The 12,923-nt window shown below is 40.3% G+C and overlaps 1 protein-coding gene across 1 annotated transcript in view; it reads left to right on the top strand.

Annotated features, from left to right (window-relative positions):
- Positions 1–12,923, top strand: part of cerk (ceramide kinase) — a 61,716-nt gene that overhangs the window by 36,753 nt on the left and 12,040 nt on the right. Inside the window, exons 7-10 of the mRNA XM_075471314.1 lie at positions 4,613–4,687; positions 4,822–4,974; positions 7,017–7,122; positions 7,602–7,669. Coding sequence (XP_075327429.1) covers positions 4,613–4,687; positions 4,822–4,974; positions 7,017–7,122; positions 7,602–7,669 — 402 coding nt within the window. The remainder of the gene's footprint in view (positions 1–4,612; positions 4,688–4,821; positions 4,975–7,016; positions 7,123–7,601; positions 7,670–12,923) is intronic.

The following is a 12,923-nucleotide window of genomic DNA, read 5'->3' as shown; positions in this document are numbered from 1 at the left end:
AATCTATATAAAACCTAAATGGAATATGACAAGTTTAAATTTAATGGGGTTTATGTGCGTCGCTATTTATTTGGAATTGATCAAATCTACAAGCTAGCAGCAAGCATCGTAAGCTAGGCTAGCTAGCAGCTGGCTTAGCTAGCAGCTTGATAGATTTTTTTATTTTCAACCAACTGATGGGTACCAATCATCTAATCTGGCTCTAAAAAGTGAAGTCTTACTGAGTAAGATCTTTTCCTACATTGTCAAATAATTTTTTAGAAAGTTTTGAATTAAATTAGATCAATACCAAAGTTACAGTCAATCTAAATAAATGCAAGAAAAGTAGAACTAAAGCAACTCAGCACCACTTAAAAGGGCAAAAAATTGCCCATAGGGTAATCTAGTTAGTTGCAAATAGATATAAATGTAATATATATATTGTATGTGTATATTTAGCATAAATTCCAGCTTTAAATAAATTGCTCATTATCTGCTCTTTAAGGTGTATTTTTCTTGTCTTTGGTGGATCCACTTTCAGAGGAATTTCCTCAGGATTTAACAGCAAGGTTTTATTTTTACAGTTATAGCTTTTACATTTAGGAAAAATAAAAAAATATATATATATATTTCCTAAAAGGCAGCTTTTGTAAACATAGTGAGATCCTTACCTGACACATAATAACTTCCCTTAAAGGCACAATTTTGAACTATTCTCAAAAGAAAAACTCTTTTTGGCCTCTCTCGCCCACAAATGTGATATATCCCAGAGTTAATGCTCAAAGTTAATGCACAAAGTTCACACCAGCTCTATGACAGCTGACAAAACTGACCTGTGATGGGAAGTTTTTTCAATTTTTTGCACGTCTACGTTGCAAAAGGTCTTAAGATACACCGTTTTTATTCAGAGTTTGTCAAGATGTTGTAGACGAGTAAATGGGGGAAAGAAGCACAAAGATCCAGCAGAACTGTTTCTTCTTCTTCAAACTGTGGATAACTTCAGACTCACTGATGCCAGGTTGCTAAGTTACATAAGAGAATCTCTATGGCAACACAGCAGGGGGTGCTGCCAGGGTCCTGCTGAGGGTCAATCACTCCAAGTGCCACGAATGGAAACGTGCTGGCTGGATTTCTGAAATCACTGTAATTTACATTGGGATGGAAATATAATGATGCGTGAACCCCGGTGTGAGGTTATCATGTGACTCCAGGAGGCGGGGCTTAAAAGAAGTGCAGACGTTTCAGATGAACAAAGATTATGAAAATATTATGCATAGTTCTCGCTAGAAAAGCCATCGAAATGCATACAAATGCAGATGATTTCTTACAATGTTGGCTTTGTTCGAAACCGCATATTGCATACTCATCGATCAGACAGTATGCAGAGCGTTTACCCACAATGCATTTCGCTCCTGCCCGAGCCGAAATCAGCCGGCCTGAAGCTGATTTCTCTTAAGCTCTAAACTCTGTAAACTTTAGCAACATTTGAAACATTTTCAGGTGAGAAAGTAGTCGTTTAGATCCCCAACGTGTTGAAAACCTGACAAAATACCGGCTGTTTACAATTTTGTTGCCACGAATTCGGCGCTACTAAAGCTAGCCGCAGTGAGCAACGCACTTCCGGTTATTTTCACAAAATAAAATACCCGTTGCCTTTTATCATAGGGAAAGCCGTTACCATACAATTGGTGCTTTTGTTTTGAAAACAGGAAGTAAAAAATCTGCCAATGGAACTAGTGAAAATCGGCTTGTCAAGATTTCTTGAAATAAAATGTGATATTTTGGACTTTTTTGATAAAAGTGATTTAATCAATGAAATGATAGCCACTGCTGTCCGTCATCTCATGTTATTGGCCAGGCTTCAGATTAGAAGCCATGAATTCGTTAGTGGCCATTGCAAGGCTTTCACACGGGTCTGTTCGACTCGTCCTTGCTGCACTCTCAGTCTGAAAAGGAGTTAATTCCAACACTTTGAAAGTAGACGATGTTGATGAAAATGCAAGTGGCTGTAAGATTCTGCGACGAGTGCGGCCATGAATTCATTTATGTTGTGCACTGGAAAAAATGCCCCTCGAAATATAAGTAAAAAAACAACAAATAAAAGACGTTTTTGCTTGAAATAAGCAAAAAATCTGCCAATGGAACTAGTGAAAATCGGCTTGTCAAGATTTCTTGAAAAAAATGTGATATTTAGGACTTTTTTGATAAAAGTGATCTTGAAATTAGCTTAAAAACCTCTTTAAATGAAAAAAAAAGCTTGTTTCATGTGAAATATGACTCAAAACAATTTGTTTTCAAGACTTTTTCATTTAACAAGATATTCCAGATGTATTAAAACAAGTCCCTATATCTGGCTGAAATAGTACTTGTTAGGCAGTTGTGTCTGATATTAAGTGTAATGAGATACTCAATGAGACAAATATACTTGGTAAGATTTAGATTTTTTTTCCAGTGTGAGGATTCAAACAGCAAAAACATTTTTCTAAGGGCAGTGTTTGCAAAGCATTGGGAGTTTTTTGGGGGAAATGCAGATAAAACTAGTTGTTCTGCTGAGGATATGCATCATTGAGCACCTCCAACATTCCCTCAAAGCGAGCTGGGTAGCTTAGAAGACTCAAATGGTGGCGTAATGTCACCATTTTTCACGCTTTGCAGAAGAAAAAGCAGGCAGGTGCTATTTTAAAGTGTTCAGATGTGATTAAGAAGCTCGGATGAGAGGAGGCAAAGGCCGGATGAGTGATATTCATAGAGGGTCAGAGAAGCCAGGAGAGGGGGGCTCATCTTCGTACTCATCTGTGGGTCGGTGGCTGAATGACAGGCCTGATCTTCCCTGTCACGCCTCTGTGAGTCAGCTAAAAACATCACTGCTCAGATTCCCCTCCCTCCCTCTTTTATCAGCAGCAGGAGCTCCGTATCACCACTTCAAGATGATCAAAGTTGGGCAGATAGGTCTGAAATTACACCACCAGGGCGCTGAAAGAGAGATAGAGCCTTATTACCTCTCAAGTTGAAAGATTTAATATCAAACTCAACATTTCTCTCTTCATTTGTTGGCTGAAGAGAGCGGATCATAGCCCAGGGCCCCGAGCTATCCGATTAGTTAACTTTATGACTGCAACATCTCTTCGCTTCTGCCTAATAGAATCATTCAACCACGATTGCCTTCCTTTGTTGCAGCTCTGAAAGACTCTTAATTCCCCCTATCGCCAGACCTTTAGTGATGGATTGCATCTATAAGAGATAGTTACACACATTTACTGCCACCTCTTTAGCGTTAGCTTCATGTAGTCCAGCAACAGATTGAGATTTGCCCAATCTTTGGCCCCCGTGACGCTCCTTCTACCCAACCTTCACACTGTTATCTTCAGATTTACTCACAGGGGAAATTAGGAGGCATCTCACTCCCTTCCTGCCTGCAGCGGTGGAGGAAGAAGCACATCAAAAACATGACTGACTGGCGCTGAAACGGATCAACTGGCCGAACCAGCGCTGATGCATAAAAATAAACACAGCAGTGACATAGCTGATGCACCAGTCAGAAAATGTTTCCCGCCCTCAGATTTCCCCACACAAGCCATCCTAAAGGCTTTAAAACACATCAGCCCAAGCAAGATTTAATAATCAATCTAATATAGCCTATAGGAACATTATGCCTCCTAAATATAAGCACATTATGCAGCCGATCATAGCCTCAGAGACCCCGTCCTGTATGTAAACATCTTAATATACCAGCAGGTATTTGGAAAGTAGTTCTCCAGGAAGTATTTATCAGCAGTTACATGATTCTTTAAAGTTTGTATTGTAGCATAAAATTACCTTTTAGACCTTCGAAGTGCTCTACATGTCGAATTTCTAAACTTTGGTGGCTTTAAATAAAGGAGATTTTTGTGCCTTTAATGGATAGGAAAGTTCAGAGAGACAGGAAGCAGGGGGCAGAGAGAGGGGGAACGACACGCAGCACCCCTGTTTTATTATTTATTTTATTATTGTAAAAGTCTGTTGCTCACAGGCTTTTATTTTGTAAAAGTCTGCTGCTTACAGGCTTTTATTTTGTAAAAGTCTGCTGCTGTCTGCTGTGGAACAGGAAAAGAAAGTAATCGGCGGATCCACCAAACCTGGAGAAGGGTACGGAACTTTTACTCGGCCATTTTCATTTTAAAGTTCTTCCAGACGGCGGAGTGGACAGAACCAAAGTCATCTGTAAACTCTGCCAAGTTGAATTGTCTTCTCAGCGTAGTAGTTCCAGTCTAAAATATCACTTAAAGGCAAAACACACAACTGATAGCAGCAAGTCATTCAAGGAAACAGACAGTGGAGCGAGGCTTCTACATAAAAACTACAGAAAGATGCTGATGTTAAAAGTGTGTTTGCACAACAAATGTTATGGCACTTTCATTCATATGGCAGCACATTTAAAATAAAGCTAAATGCTAAAAGCTATCCGCTACTTTTGGATTCATTTTGGGATTCTGCGTACAAATGTGATTAATCGTGATTAATCAGGGAAATCATGTGATTAATTAGATTAAATATTGTAGTCGTTGCCCAGCCCTAGTAATTTTACATGAAAAGACTTGGAAAAGCCCTTTTTTTTTTTTTTTTTTTGTAAATCAGACACACTCTTGTCCAACAGGTTCGACTGATTGTATCTGCTTTGCCACTGTGGGAACAAACGACCCACTGACTTCTGCTTTACACATCATCGTGGGTGAGTGGACGTCAATGAAAGACTCAGAAATAACCAACGTGATGTCATCAGCTGTGTAGGAAGCAGCCGGCCAACCTCTGAGTGAGTCTCATTTGTTTTTTCCCTCTTTGTTCTCTGCTCTGCGTCTCAAACAGGTGACTCACAGCCAATGGACGTGTCTTCGGTTCACCACAACGAGATCTTTCTCAGATACTCGGTCTCGTTGCTCGGGTATGGTTTCTATGGCGACATACTGACTGACAGCGAGACCAAGAGGTGGCTCGGTCCTGCCAGATATGACCTGTCGGGTATGTGAGCCATCGCTTTCTGACTCCTGACTCCATCCTTTTTCTTTCAACGGTCGGCTCCCCGTCACTAAACCTCTGGTGGGCGTGTTTTAATGTGAGCTAACCTGGAGTTTGGGTCCAGACTTCGGAGGATTAAAGATATAAATCCAGCACACAGAGCCTCGGGCTTATCAAATCCACCGCTTTTGTACATCTGTATTGAGACTCGCCGACACAACAACATCTCTCCCACTGGGGCTCCACATAAATACATGCACTCACAAGGTTTTATGAAGAAAGGCATCCGCCCTAAGATGCAAGATATGAAATCGGGTGAAATTAAACTGGGGCCAATTTAAGAGGTGGGATATAATTCAGAGCCACAAACACGAAGCTTCACTTTTAAAGCTGGTGTAAAAAAAATCCAAGTGCGTACTTTAGATGTGCAGGTACTAACTCACACAAGTTCACATTCCCCCCGAAACGAGTGCTCAGTGATTTATCTTTCAAATATGCCAGTTCCTAAACCCTTCAACCTTTGTAGATAAAAGGCTAATTTACGTGCAAACAGCTTCCCAAGCAAGAATAAAACTAACAGAAGTCTGTGGTTCTCAGAAACAACCATTAACCAACTTTAGTCACAAGGATTAGCAATGGTTTCCCCCTTTAGATGTGACTCTACCCCTTCCTCTTCATTCCGTGAATGGGGATCTATTAGCATGCTAATCTAGCCTCGTTTACATCTCCATTCCTTACAAAGCAGACGTAATTACTCCAGTGCTTATTCATCTTGAAGTATCATAATAATAACGTATTCTCTGTCTAAGGATTCAACAATTCAGGAGCCGGGCTAACTCAGAGCTGCCAGCTAGCAGCTAGCTGGCAGTCCCAGAGTTAGCTAATCAGTTAAACATGTAAAACAGTGGTAATGAATGGGGATCTATTAGCATGCTAATCTGGCCTCGTTCACATCTCCATTCCTTACAAAGTAGACGTAATTACTCCAGTGCTTATTCATCTTGAATTATCATAATAATAACGTTCAACAATTCAGGAGCCGGGCTAACTCAGAGCTGCTAGCTAGCAGCTAGCTGGTAGTCCCAGAGGAAGTCCAGTTCCCAGAGTTAGCTAACCAGTTAAACATGTAAAACATGCAATTAAAACAAATGTTGCACAGTATTTACATCATAAAAAATGTCCATATAACAACCAGAATAAACTGACCAAAATACACTAAAATAACGTTTTAGCTTTAGCTGTAGATTTAGATTTCCCTCCAAAATGCTACATGTGGCTAAGACATGTCTTGGACCCCTGAACAACTAAAAAAAGAACAAAAATGAAAAATGAACAACTAAAAAATGAACAAGAGGTAATGTCATATTTCAGTCTGAACCAAAATGCAAACCAACATTGCTGGAGTGCTATAAAACCGATAGATGGTGCACATTTTGGGGTTAATTCCCTTTTTTTTAAGCACACTACTTAGCATTTAATGCTAGCAAAAGGTCAACAAGGTTCACACCCAAAAAAGTTATTTTTCCTACCAAAAACACGGCTCTTGAACTGCTTTAAATACCTCACCTTTACTTGTTTATATCACTGTATGTCACAACTGCATTAAAGGCTGCTAACCGGCTACAAACAGATCACGAGCAGTGCCGGTACGGTGCCATTTTTGACCGATTCGCTGACCAGTCACAGCAGATTGGGGCCTTTCCAAGATGGAGACTTTAAAAGAGAGATTCAGGAGATGAAAGGGGATGAAACTGCTCATTAAATGTGCTGTTTAATGCCAGATTTTTGCTCAGAACCTCATATGTCGCAGTATTACTAATTGGAAAAGAGTTAAATTAAAACTATGACTTCCTCAGACACTCTCATATTCCAGATAATTACAACAGAAATCGGGTTAATGCATTTGTTGGAGCATTAATACCTTAAATGACAAACCTGTGTGAATTCAGCTCATTATGTAGATGTGTCCTTTAATAATCCTTCCTGTTAAATCAAACGTATTAGCGGGTGTTCTGCGGCTAACGCCGGCTCTTTTTTCCCCACAGGGGTAAAAACCTTTCTGTCTCACAACCACTACGAAGGCACCGTCTCCTTCCTCGCCTCCGAGGACGGCGTTGGGCACCCGAGGGACGAGCTGCCGTGTCGATCTGGGTAAATTAAGCTTCAGAGAAATTCTTGCTGCTGTGTTTTACAGTAACCGAACGCATCTGATGACATTCAATCGCAGTTTGCCAGAGCTGAAAAAAGGGTACTTTATGTTGTCAGGAAGCTAATTTATTGAGGACTGAAAGTCCGATTACTCTTTTCTGAAAAAGCTCTCGACTAAGTGCTTTGCTTTGCTTTTTATATTCTGACCACAGACATAATTTACATCTGTAATGGAAACTGAAAACCATTATTCCATAAAGTTATGACTTATTTGACCAATAAAAGGGCTCCAAAACACCTTTTTAGCTCCAAGCTTTTCTGGACATTACCAACAAAAACTGGTTAAAAACATCCATTCAGCTCAGTTTCAGACAGACTTAATGTATTCAGATTTAATGAATCATTTAAGCTCGGCACAGTCTTGAATGTCGGCAACACTGATGATTTAATGATTGTAAAACAAGTTTACGCTGGTATTTCAGGTGCCGCGTCTGCCAGCACAAGCACTCATCAAAGAACGAGCAGAGTGAGATGGAGAAGCCCGCTGAAGGTACGAGTTTAGGTTCATTATTTGAAATGTGCCTACTTAATCACAAGGAAAAGCCTATTTTTCATTCCTCTGCCTCGTTATCTGCTTGTTTGTTTATTTCGAACTCTGAGAAGCAACTCGGAGACGTGTGGAAATGAGCATTTTTTTTAAAGTAGCTCCAGAGAGAGAGAAGAGACGAATAAAACAAAGGGGGACGAGACGATCTCAGTGTCTTTCTCCCTTAAAGTTGTTCCCGGTAAATTGGAAGGCCAGATTTGCATTTTTTCTCCCTTTTTTTTCGGGGGAAGATTGAGAACCTGAGCAGGACAAAGTGTAAATATGAGCCTCATCTCCTGTCATTTCACTCTCAGCGCGGCGACATTCAAGATGAGATTCTTGATGAGGTATTGATGAGAAAATATAATCCAATAAACTCCCCATTGTGACCCAGCCGGAGCTTTTTTTTTTTCGCCTCTCGACGATCCAAACCTGCAGCATCATCACCCCCCCCCTCCCCCCGATGAGATTACACGTGCCCTGTTGGGTGTGCACGTCCACCCTGTCTGGAGTTGGAAAACGCCACCTCCCGTGACCTTTTTATCTGCACTGGAAAAAATCAAAGTCTTACCAAGTATATTTGTCTCATTTCTAGTCAAAATATCTCATTACACTTAATATCAGACACAACTGCCTAACAAGTACTACACTGGAAAAAATGCCCCTCCAAAAATAAGTAAAAAAACAACAAATAAAAGACGTTTTTGCTTGAAATAAGCAAAAAAAAAATCAGCCAATGGAACTAGTTAAAATCGGCTTGCCCAGATTTCTTGAAAGATGTAGATGGAGATGTGATATTTGGGACTTTTGAGTTAAAAGTGATGTTGAAATTAGCTTAAAAACCTCTTCAAATGAAAAAAGTAGCTTTTTTCATGTGAAATATGACTAAAAACAAGATGTTTTCAAGACTTTTTCACTTAAAGGTGGGGTAGGGGATCTTTTTCTGGAGCATTTTTTTACATATTGCTTGAAATACTCTTCACACCCCCATTGCAACCAATTAATTAAAAGTTTTAGTGGCCTCCAGAACGTACAATCCAGGAAAAACACTATCCAATCATACTGAACGGACCGTTAACTATGATTGGATACTGATGCCGTCTATCAAACTGCAATCTGCTCCTCCCTCCCCCTCCTTCCCCCTGTGTGCGTACCCTGCTCCGTGAACGAATTACGCGTCCAGAAGCTTGGCAGGAAGCTAAACTAGAGCCAGCCTGGCTAGCACCTAGCATTATTAAACGTATAGTTAGCATATACTAAATACTAAATACTAAATACGGTAATGATCGATGCTTGCTGTCAGAACAGCGCTCGTTCACCTTCGTGCGCGTTCATGTACTCTAGAGGTGTGGCTTCGGGAGGAAAGTGAAGAAAAGGGTTGGGACTTTTTACCTGTGTATTTTCAAAATGCAGCTTCGCTGGACTCAAAATCCAGGATCTCCTACCCTACCTTTAATAAGATATTCCAGATGTATTGTATTAAAACAAGTCCCTATATCTGGCTGAAATGGTGCTTGTTAGGCAGTTGTGTCTGATATTAAGTGTAATGAGATACTCAATGAGACAAATATACTTGGTAAGATTTAGATTTTTTTCCAGTGCATTCTAACAGGGAAGCAGTGATTAAAGCTAATGTGCAAAACAACACGACCGACTGCGGACTGCATGTTTCTAAATGACTGTTTGCTTTTCGCTGAGGAGAACCGGCTCGTTTGCTGAGAGGGAATGGGTCGCGCCTCATTGATTTAGCAGTCTGCGATTTCCCTCCGCAGAGAAGAAGACACAAAAGACGGAAAAAACACCAACAGCAGCGGCGGCGGCGGCGGCGGCGGCGGCGGCGGCGTGAGGCAAAACCCCGTCAGAGCTGGGAGAGTTTGCTTTTACTTCTTCCTGATTAGTGGGAGACTGTGAGACTGCGTGCACACAGGAAGAGCTCGCAGGAAAAGACGGAAAATGTGGAATTTAACAGGCACCATTTCAGCCAGATATAGGGACTTGTTTTAATACAATACATCTGGAATATCTTGTTAAGTGAAAAAGTCTTGAAAACAAATTGTTTTGAGTCATATTTCACATGAAACAAGCTTTTTTTTTTCATTTGAAGAGGTTTTTAAGCTAATTTCAAGATCACTTTTATCTCAAAAGTCCTAAATATCACATTTTATTTCAAGAAATCTTGACAAGCTGATTTTCACTAGTTCCATTGGCAGATTTTTTTGCTTATTTCAAGCAAAAACATCTTGTATTTGTTGTTTTTTTACTTATTTTTGGAGGGGCATTTTTTCCAGTGTGAACTGGAAAAATCAGCTATTTTATTTTATTTCTTGAAATAAAATATGATATTTGGAACTTTTGAGATAAAAGTGATCTTGAAATTAGCTTAAAAACCTCTTCAAATGTCAAAAAAAAAGCTTGTTTCATATGATATGTGACTCAAAACAATTTGTTTTCAAGACTTTTTCACTTAACAAGATATTCCAGATGTATTGTCTTGAAATAAATCCCTTTATCTGGCTGAAATCATGGTCTTCCGGCTTGTTATTGCCGGCCGGCGTTATCGCCTCGTACGTTTGTTTAGTGGAATGAGAGAAAGGTAATGAATCGTTTTGCTTTGTGAGATCACATCACTTCCCCTCTGAGGTGCTCATGAAACAGTCAGATGCTAATTTGGATGACTATTCGCAGCTGACTGTCGCCCTGGTGACGGCTCCGTCTCTGATTCGCCATTGGACGAGTAAACAGTCGCTAATCTCCCGGGGACAGAGTGATGAGTGGTGAAGCGCGGCCGTCACATCTGCCGTTGGAGATCCGAACGTTTGCATTTAATCATGAGAAGCTGAGTGAAGGCCGAGCCTCTTTAGATAACGCCAACCCTTCCTCGGACAAACTTAATTGCGTTTTGAAGCAGACGTGAAAGTTTCAATCTTTGCTCAATCATGAGAGCAAAGCTGCTCTGACAATTTCTGCAAACATCTGGATCTTAAAGGGACAGTTCGCCTCTTTAAAGGGACAGTTCTCCTCTGTTAAAGGGACAGTTCGCCTCTTTAAAGGGACAGTTCGCCTCTTTAAAGGGACAGTTCGCCTCTTTTGACATGAAGCTGTGTGACATCCCATATCAGCAGCATCATTTCTGAACATCTTCTTACCCCCTGCTGCGTCCTGTGAGCAGAGTTCCAGCCTCGTTTTGGTGCTGATGAAGGTAGTCCGGCTAGTTGGCTGGGGTTTAAAAGATAAAGCGTTTTGCTTCTCAGAACAATATGCGTTCAACAGAGTAATACATTTGCATCACAAAATGGTTCTCCAGGAAAAAGTCAGACCTTTCCTTTCCTTTCTTTCCTTTTGTTTAGTTTAGTTTCCTTTCCTTTCCTTTCTTTCCCTTTCCTTTCCTTTTGTTTCCTTTCCTTTCCTTTCCTTTTGTTTCCTTTCGTTTCCTTTCCTTTCCTTTTGTTTCCTTTCCTTTCCTTTCCTTTCCTTTTGTTTCCTTTCCTTTCGTTTAGTTTAGTTTCCTTTCCTTTCCTTTTGTTTCCTTTTGTTTCCTTTCCTTTCCTTTTGTTTCCTTTCCTTTCATTTCCTTTAGTTTCCTTTCCTTTCCTTTCCTTTTGTTTCCTTTCGTTTAGTTTAGTTTCCTTTCCTTTCCTTTTGTTTCCTTTCGTTTAGTATCCTTTCCTTTCCTTTTCTTTTGTTTCCTTTCGTTTAGTATCCTTTCCTTTCCTTTCCTTTTGTTTCCTTTCGTTTAGTATCCTTTCCTTTCCTTTTCTTTTGTTTCCTTTCGTTTAGTATCCTTTCCTTTCCTTTCCTTTTGTTTAGTTTCCTTTCCTCTCCTTGTCTTTCTTTTCGTTTCCTTTTCTTTCTTCTCCTTCCTGTTCCTTTTCTTTTCTTTTGTTTCCTTTCCTTTCGTTTCCTTTTGATTTGTTTTGTTTCCTTTCCTTTTGTTTCCTTTCCTTTCCCTGCTGTGCAGACCGAGCAGTCCCCTGCTTCCGAGCAGCAAACACCGTAACAGGCGCGGCTGTCGGCAGCAGGCAGTGATACGAAGGGAGAGAAAATAGGGCCAAGAGATTGTGAGGTCTGACTTTTTCCTGGAGAACCATTTTGTGATGCAAATGTATTACTCTGTTGAACGCATATTGTTCTGAGAAGCAAAACGCTTTATTTTTTAAACCCCAGCCAACTAGCCGGACTACCTTCATCAACACCAAAACGAGGCTGGAACTCTGCTCACAGGACGCAGCAGGGGGTAAGAAGATGTTCATAAATGATGTTGCTGATATGGGATGTCATACAGCTTCATGTCAGAAGAGGCGAACTATCCCTTTAACATAATGAACAGGACTGCTGCTGTGTGGCAGCAGGTATCAGCTGAAGGCTCGTTCGACCCGAGCATTAAGAGTGAATTACAGCTTGGAGGTTAAAGGAAAGTTAAATTAAGAACCAATGAGTTAAGCTTTTGTTGGTAAAAAGGTGAAAACTTGCTCAGCACAATCTGAGTTTTGCTGACAACTCTCTCTGCACATCAACGTTAATTCTGTTTTCAGCGAGTGCATCAACGTTCCTGCAAGCTGGGAGCTCTTTTTACAGCAGAAACTGTGTGATGCACAAGAAGAGAGCTGAGAGATTTAACCACTGTAAATCAGAGAGTGTATCTATATATATATATATATATATATAGGAAAACAACTCCCAAAAAGTTTACATAAAAAGTAGGGCTGGGCAACAATTAAAATGTTTAATCTAATTAATCACATGATTTCCCTGATTAATCACGATTAATCGCATTTGTACGCAGAATCCAAAAATGAATCCAAAAGAAGTGTATAGCTTTTAGCATTTAGCTTTATTTTAAATGTGCTGCCATATGAATGAAAGTGCCATAACATTTGTTGTGCAAACACACTTTTAACATCAGCATCTTTCTGTAGTTTTTATGTAGAAGCCTCGCTCCACTGTCTGTTTCCTTGAATGACTTGCTGCTATCAGTTGTGTGTTTTGCCTTTAAGTGATATTTTAGACTGGAACTACTACGCTGAGAAGACAATTCAACTTGGCAGTGTTTACAGATGACTTTGGTTCTGTCGACTCCGCCGTCTGGAAGAACTTTAAAATGAAAATGGCCGAGTAAAAGTTCCGTACCCTTCTCCATGTTTGGTGGATCCGCCGATTACTTTCTTTTCCTGTTCCACAGCAGACAGCAGCAGACTTTTACAAAATAAAAGCCTGTGAG

This window comes from Odontesthes bonariensis, chromosome 8 (genome assembly GCF_027942865.1).
Source record: "Odontesthes bonariensis isolate fOdoBon6 chromosome 8, fOdoBon6.hap1, whole genome shotgun sequence".
NCBI lineage: Eukaryota > Metazoa > Chordata > Actinopteri > Atheriniformes > Atherinopsidae > Odontesthes > Odontesthes bonariensis.
Note: the sequence above shows the minus strand (reverse complement) of the source record. Positions and strands in the feature narration are given on the sequence as shown.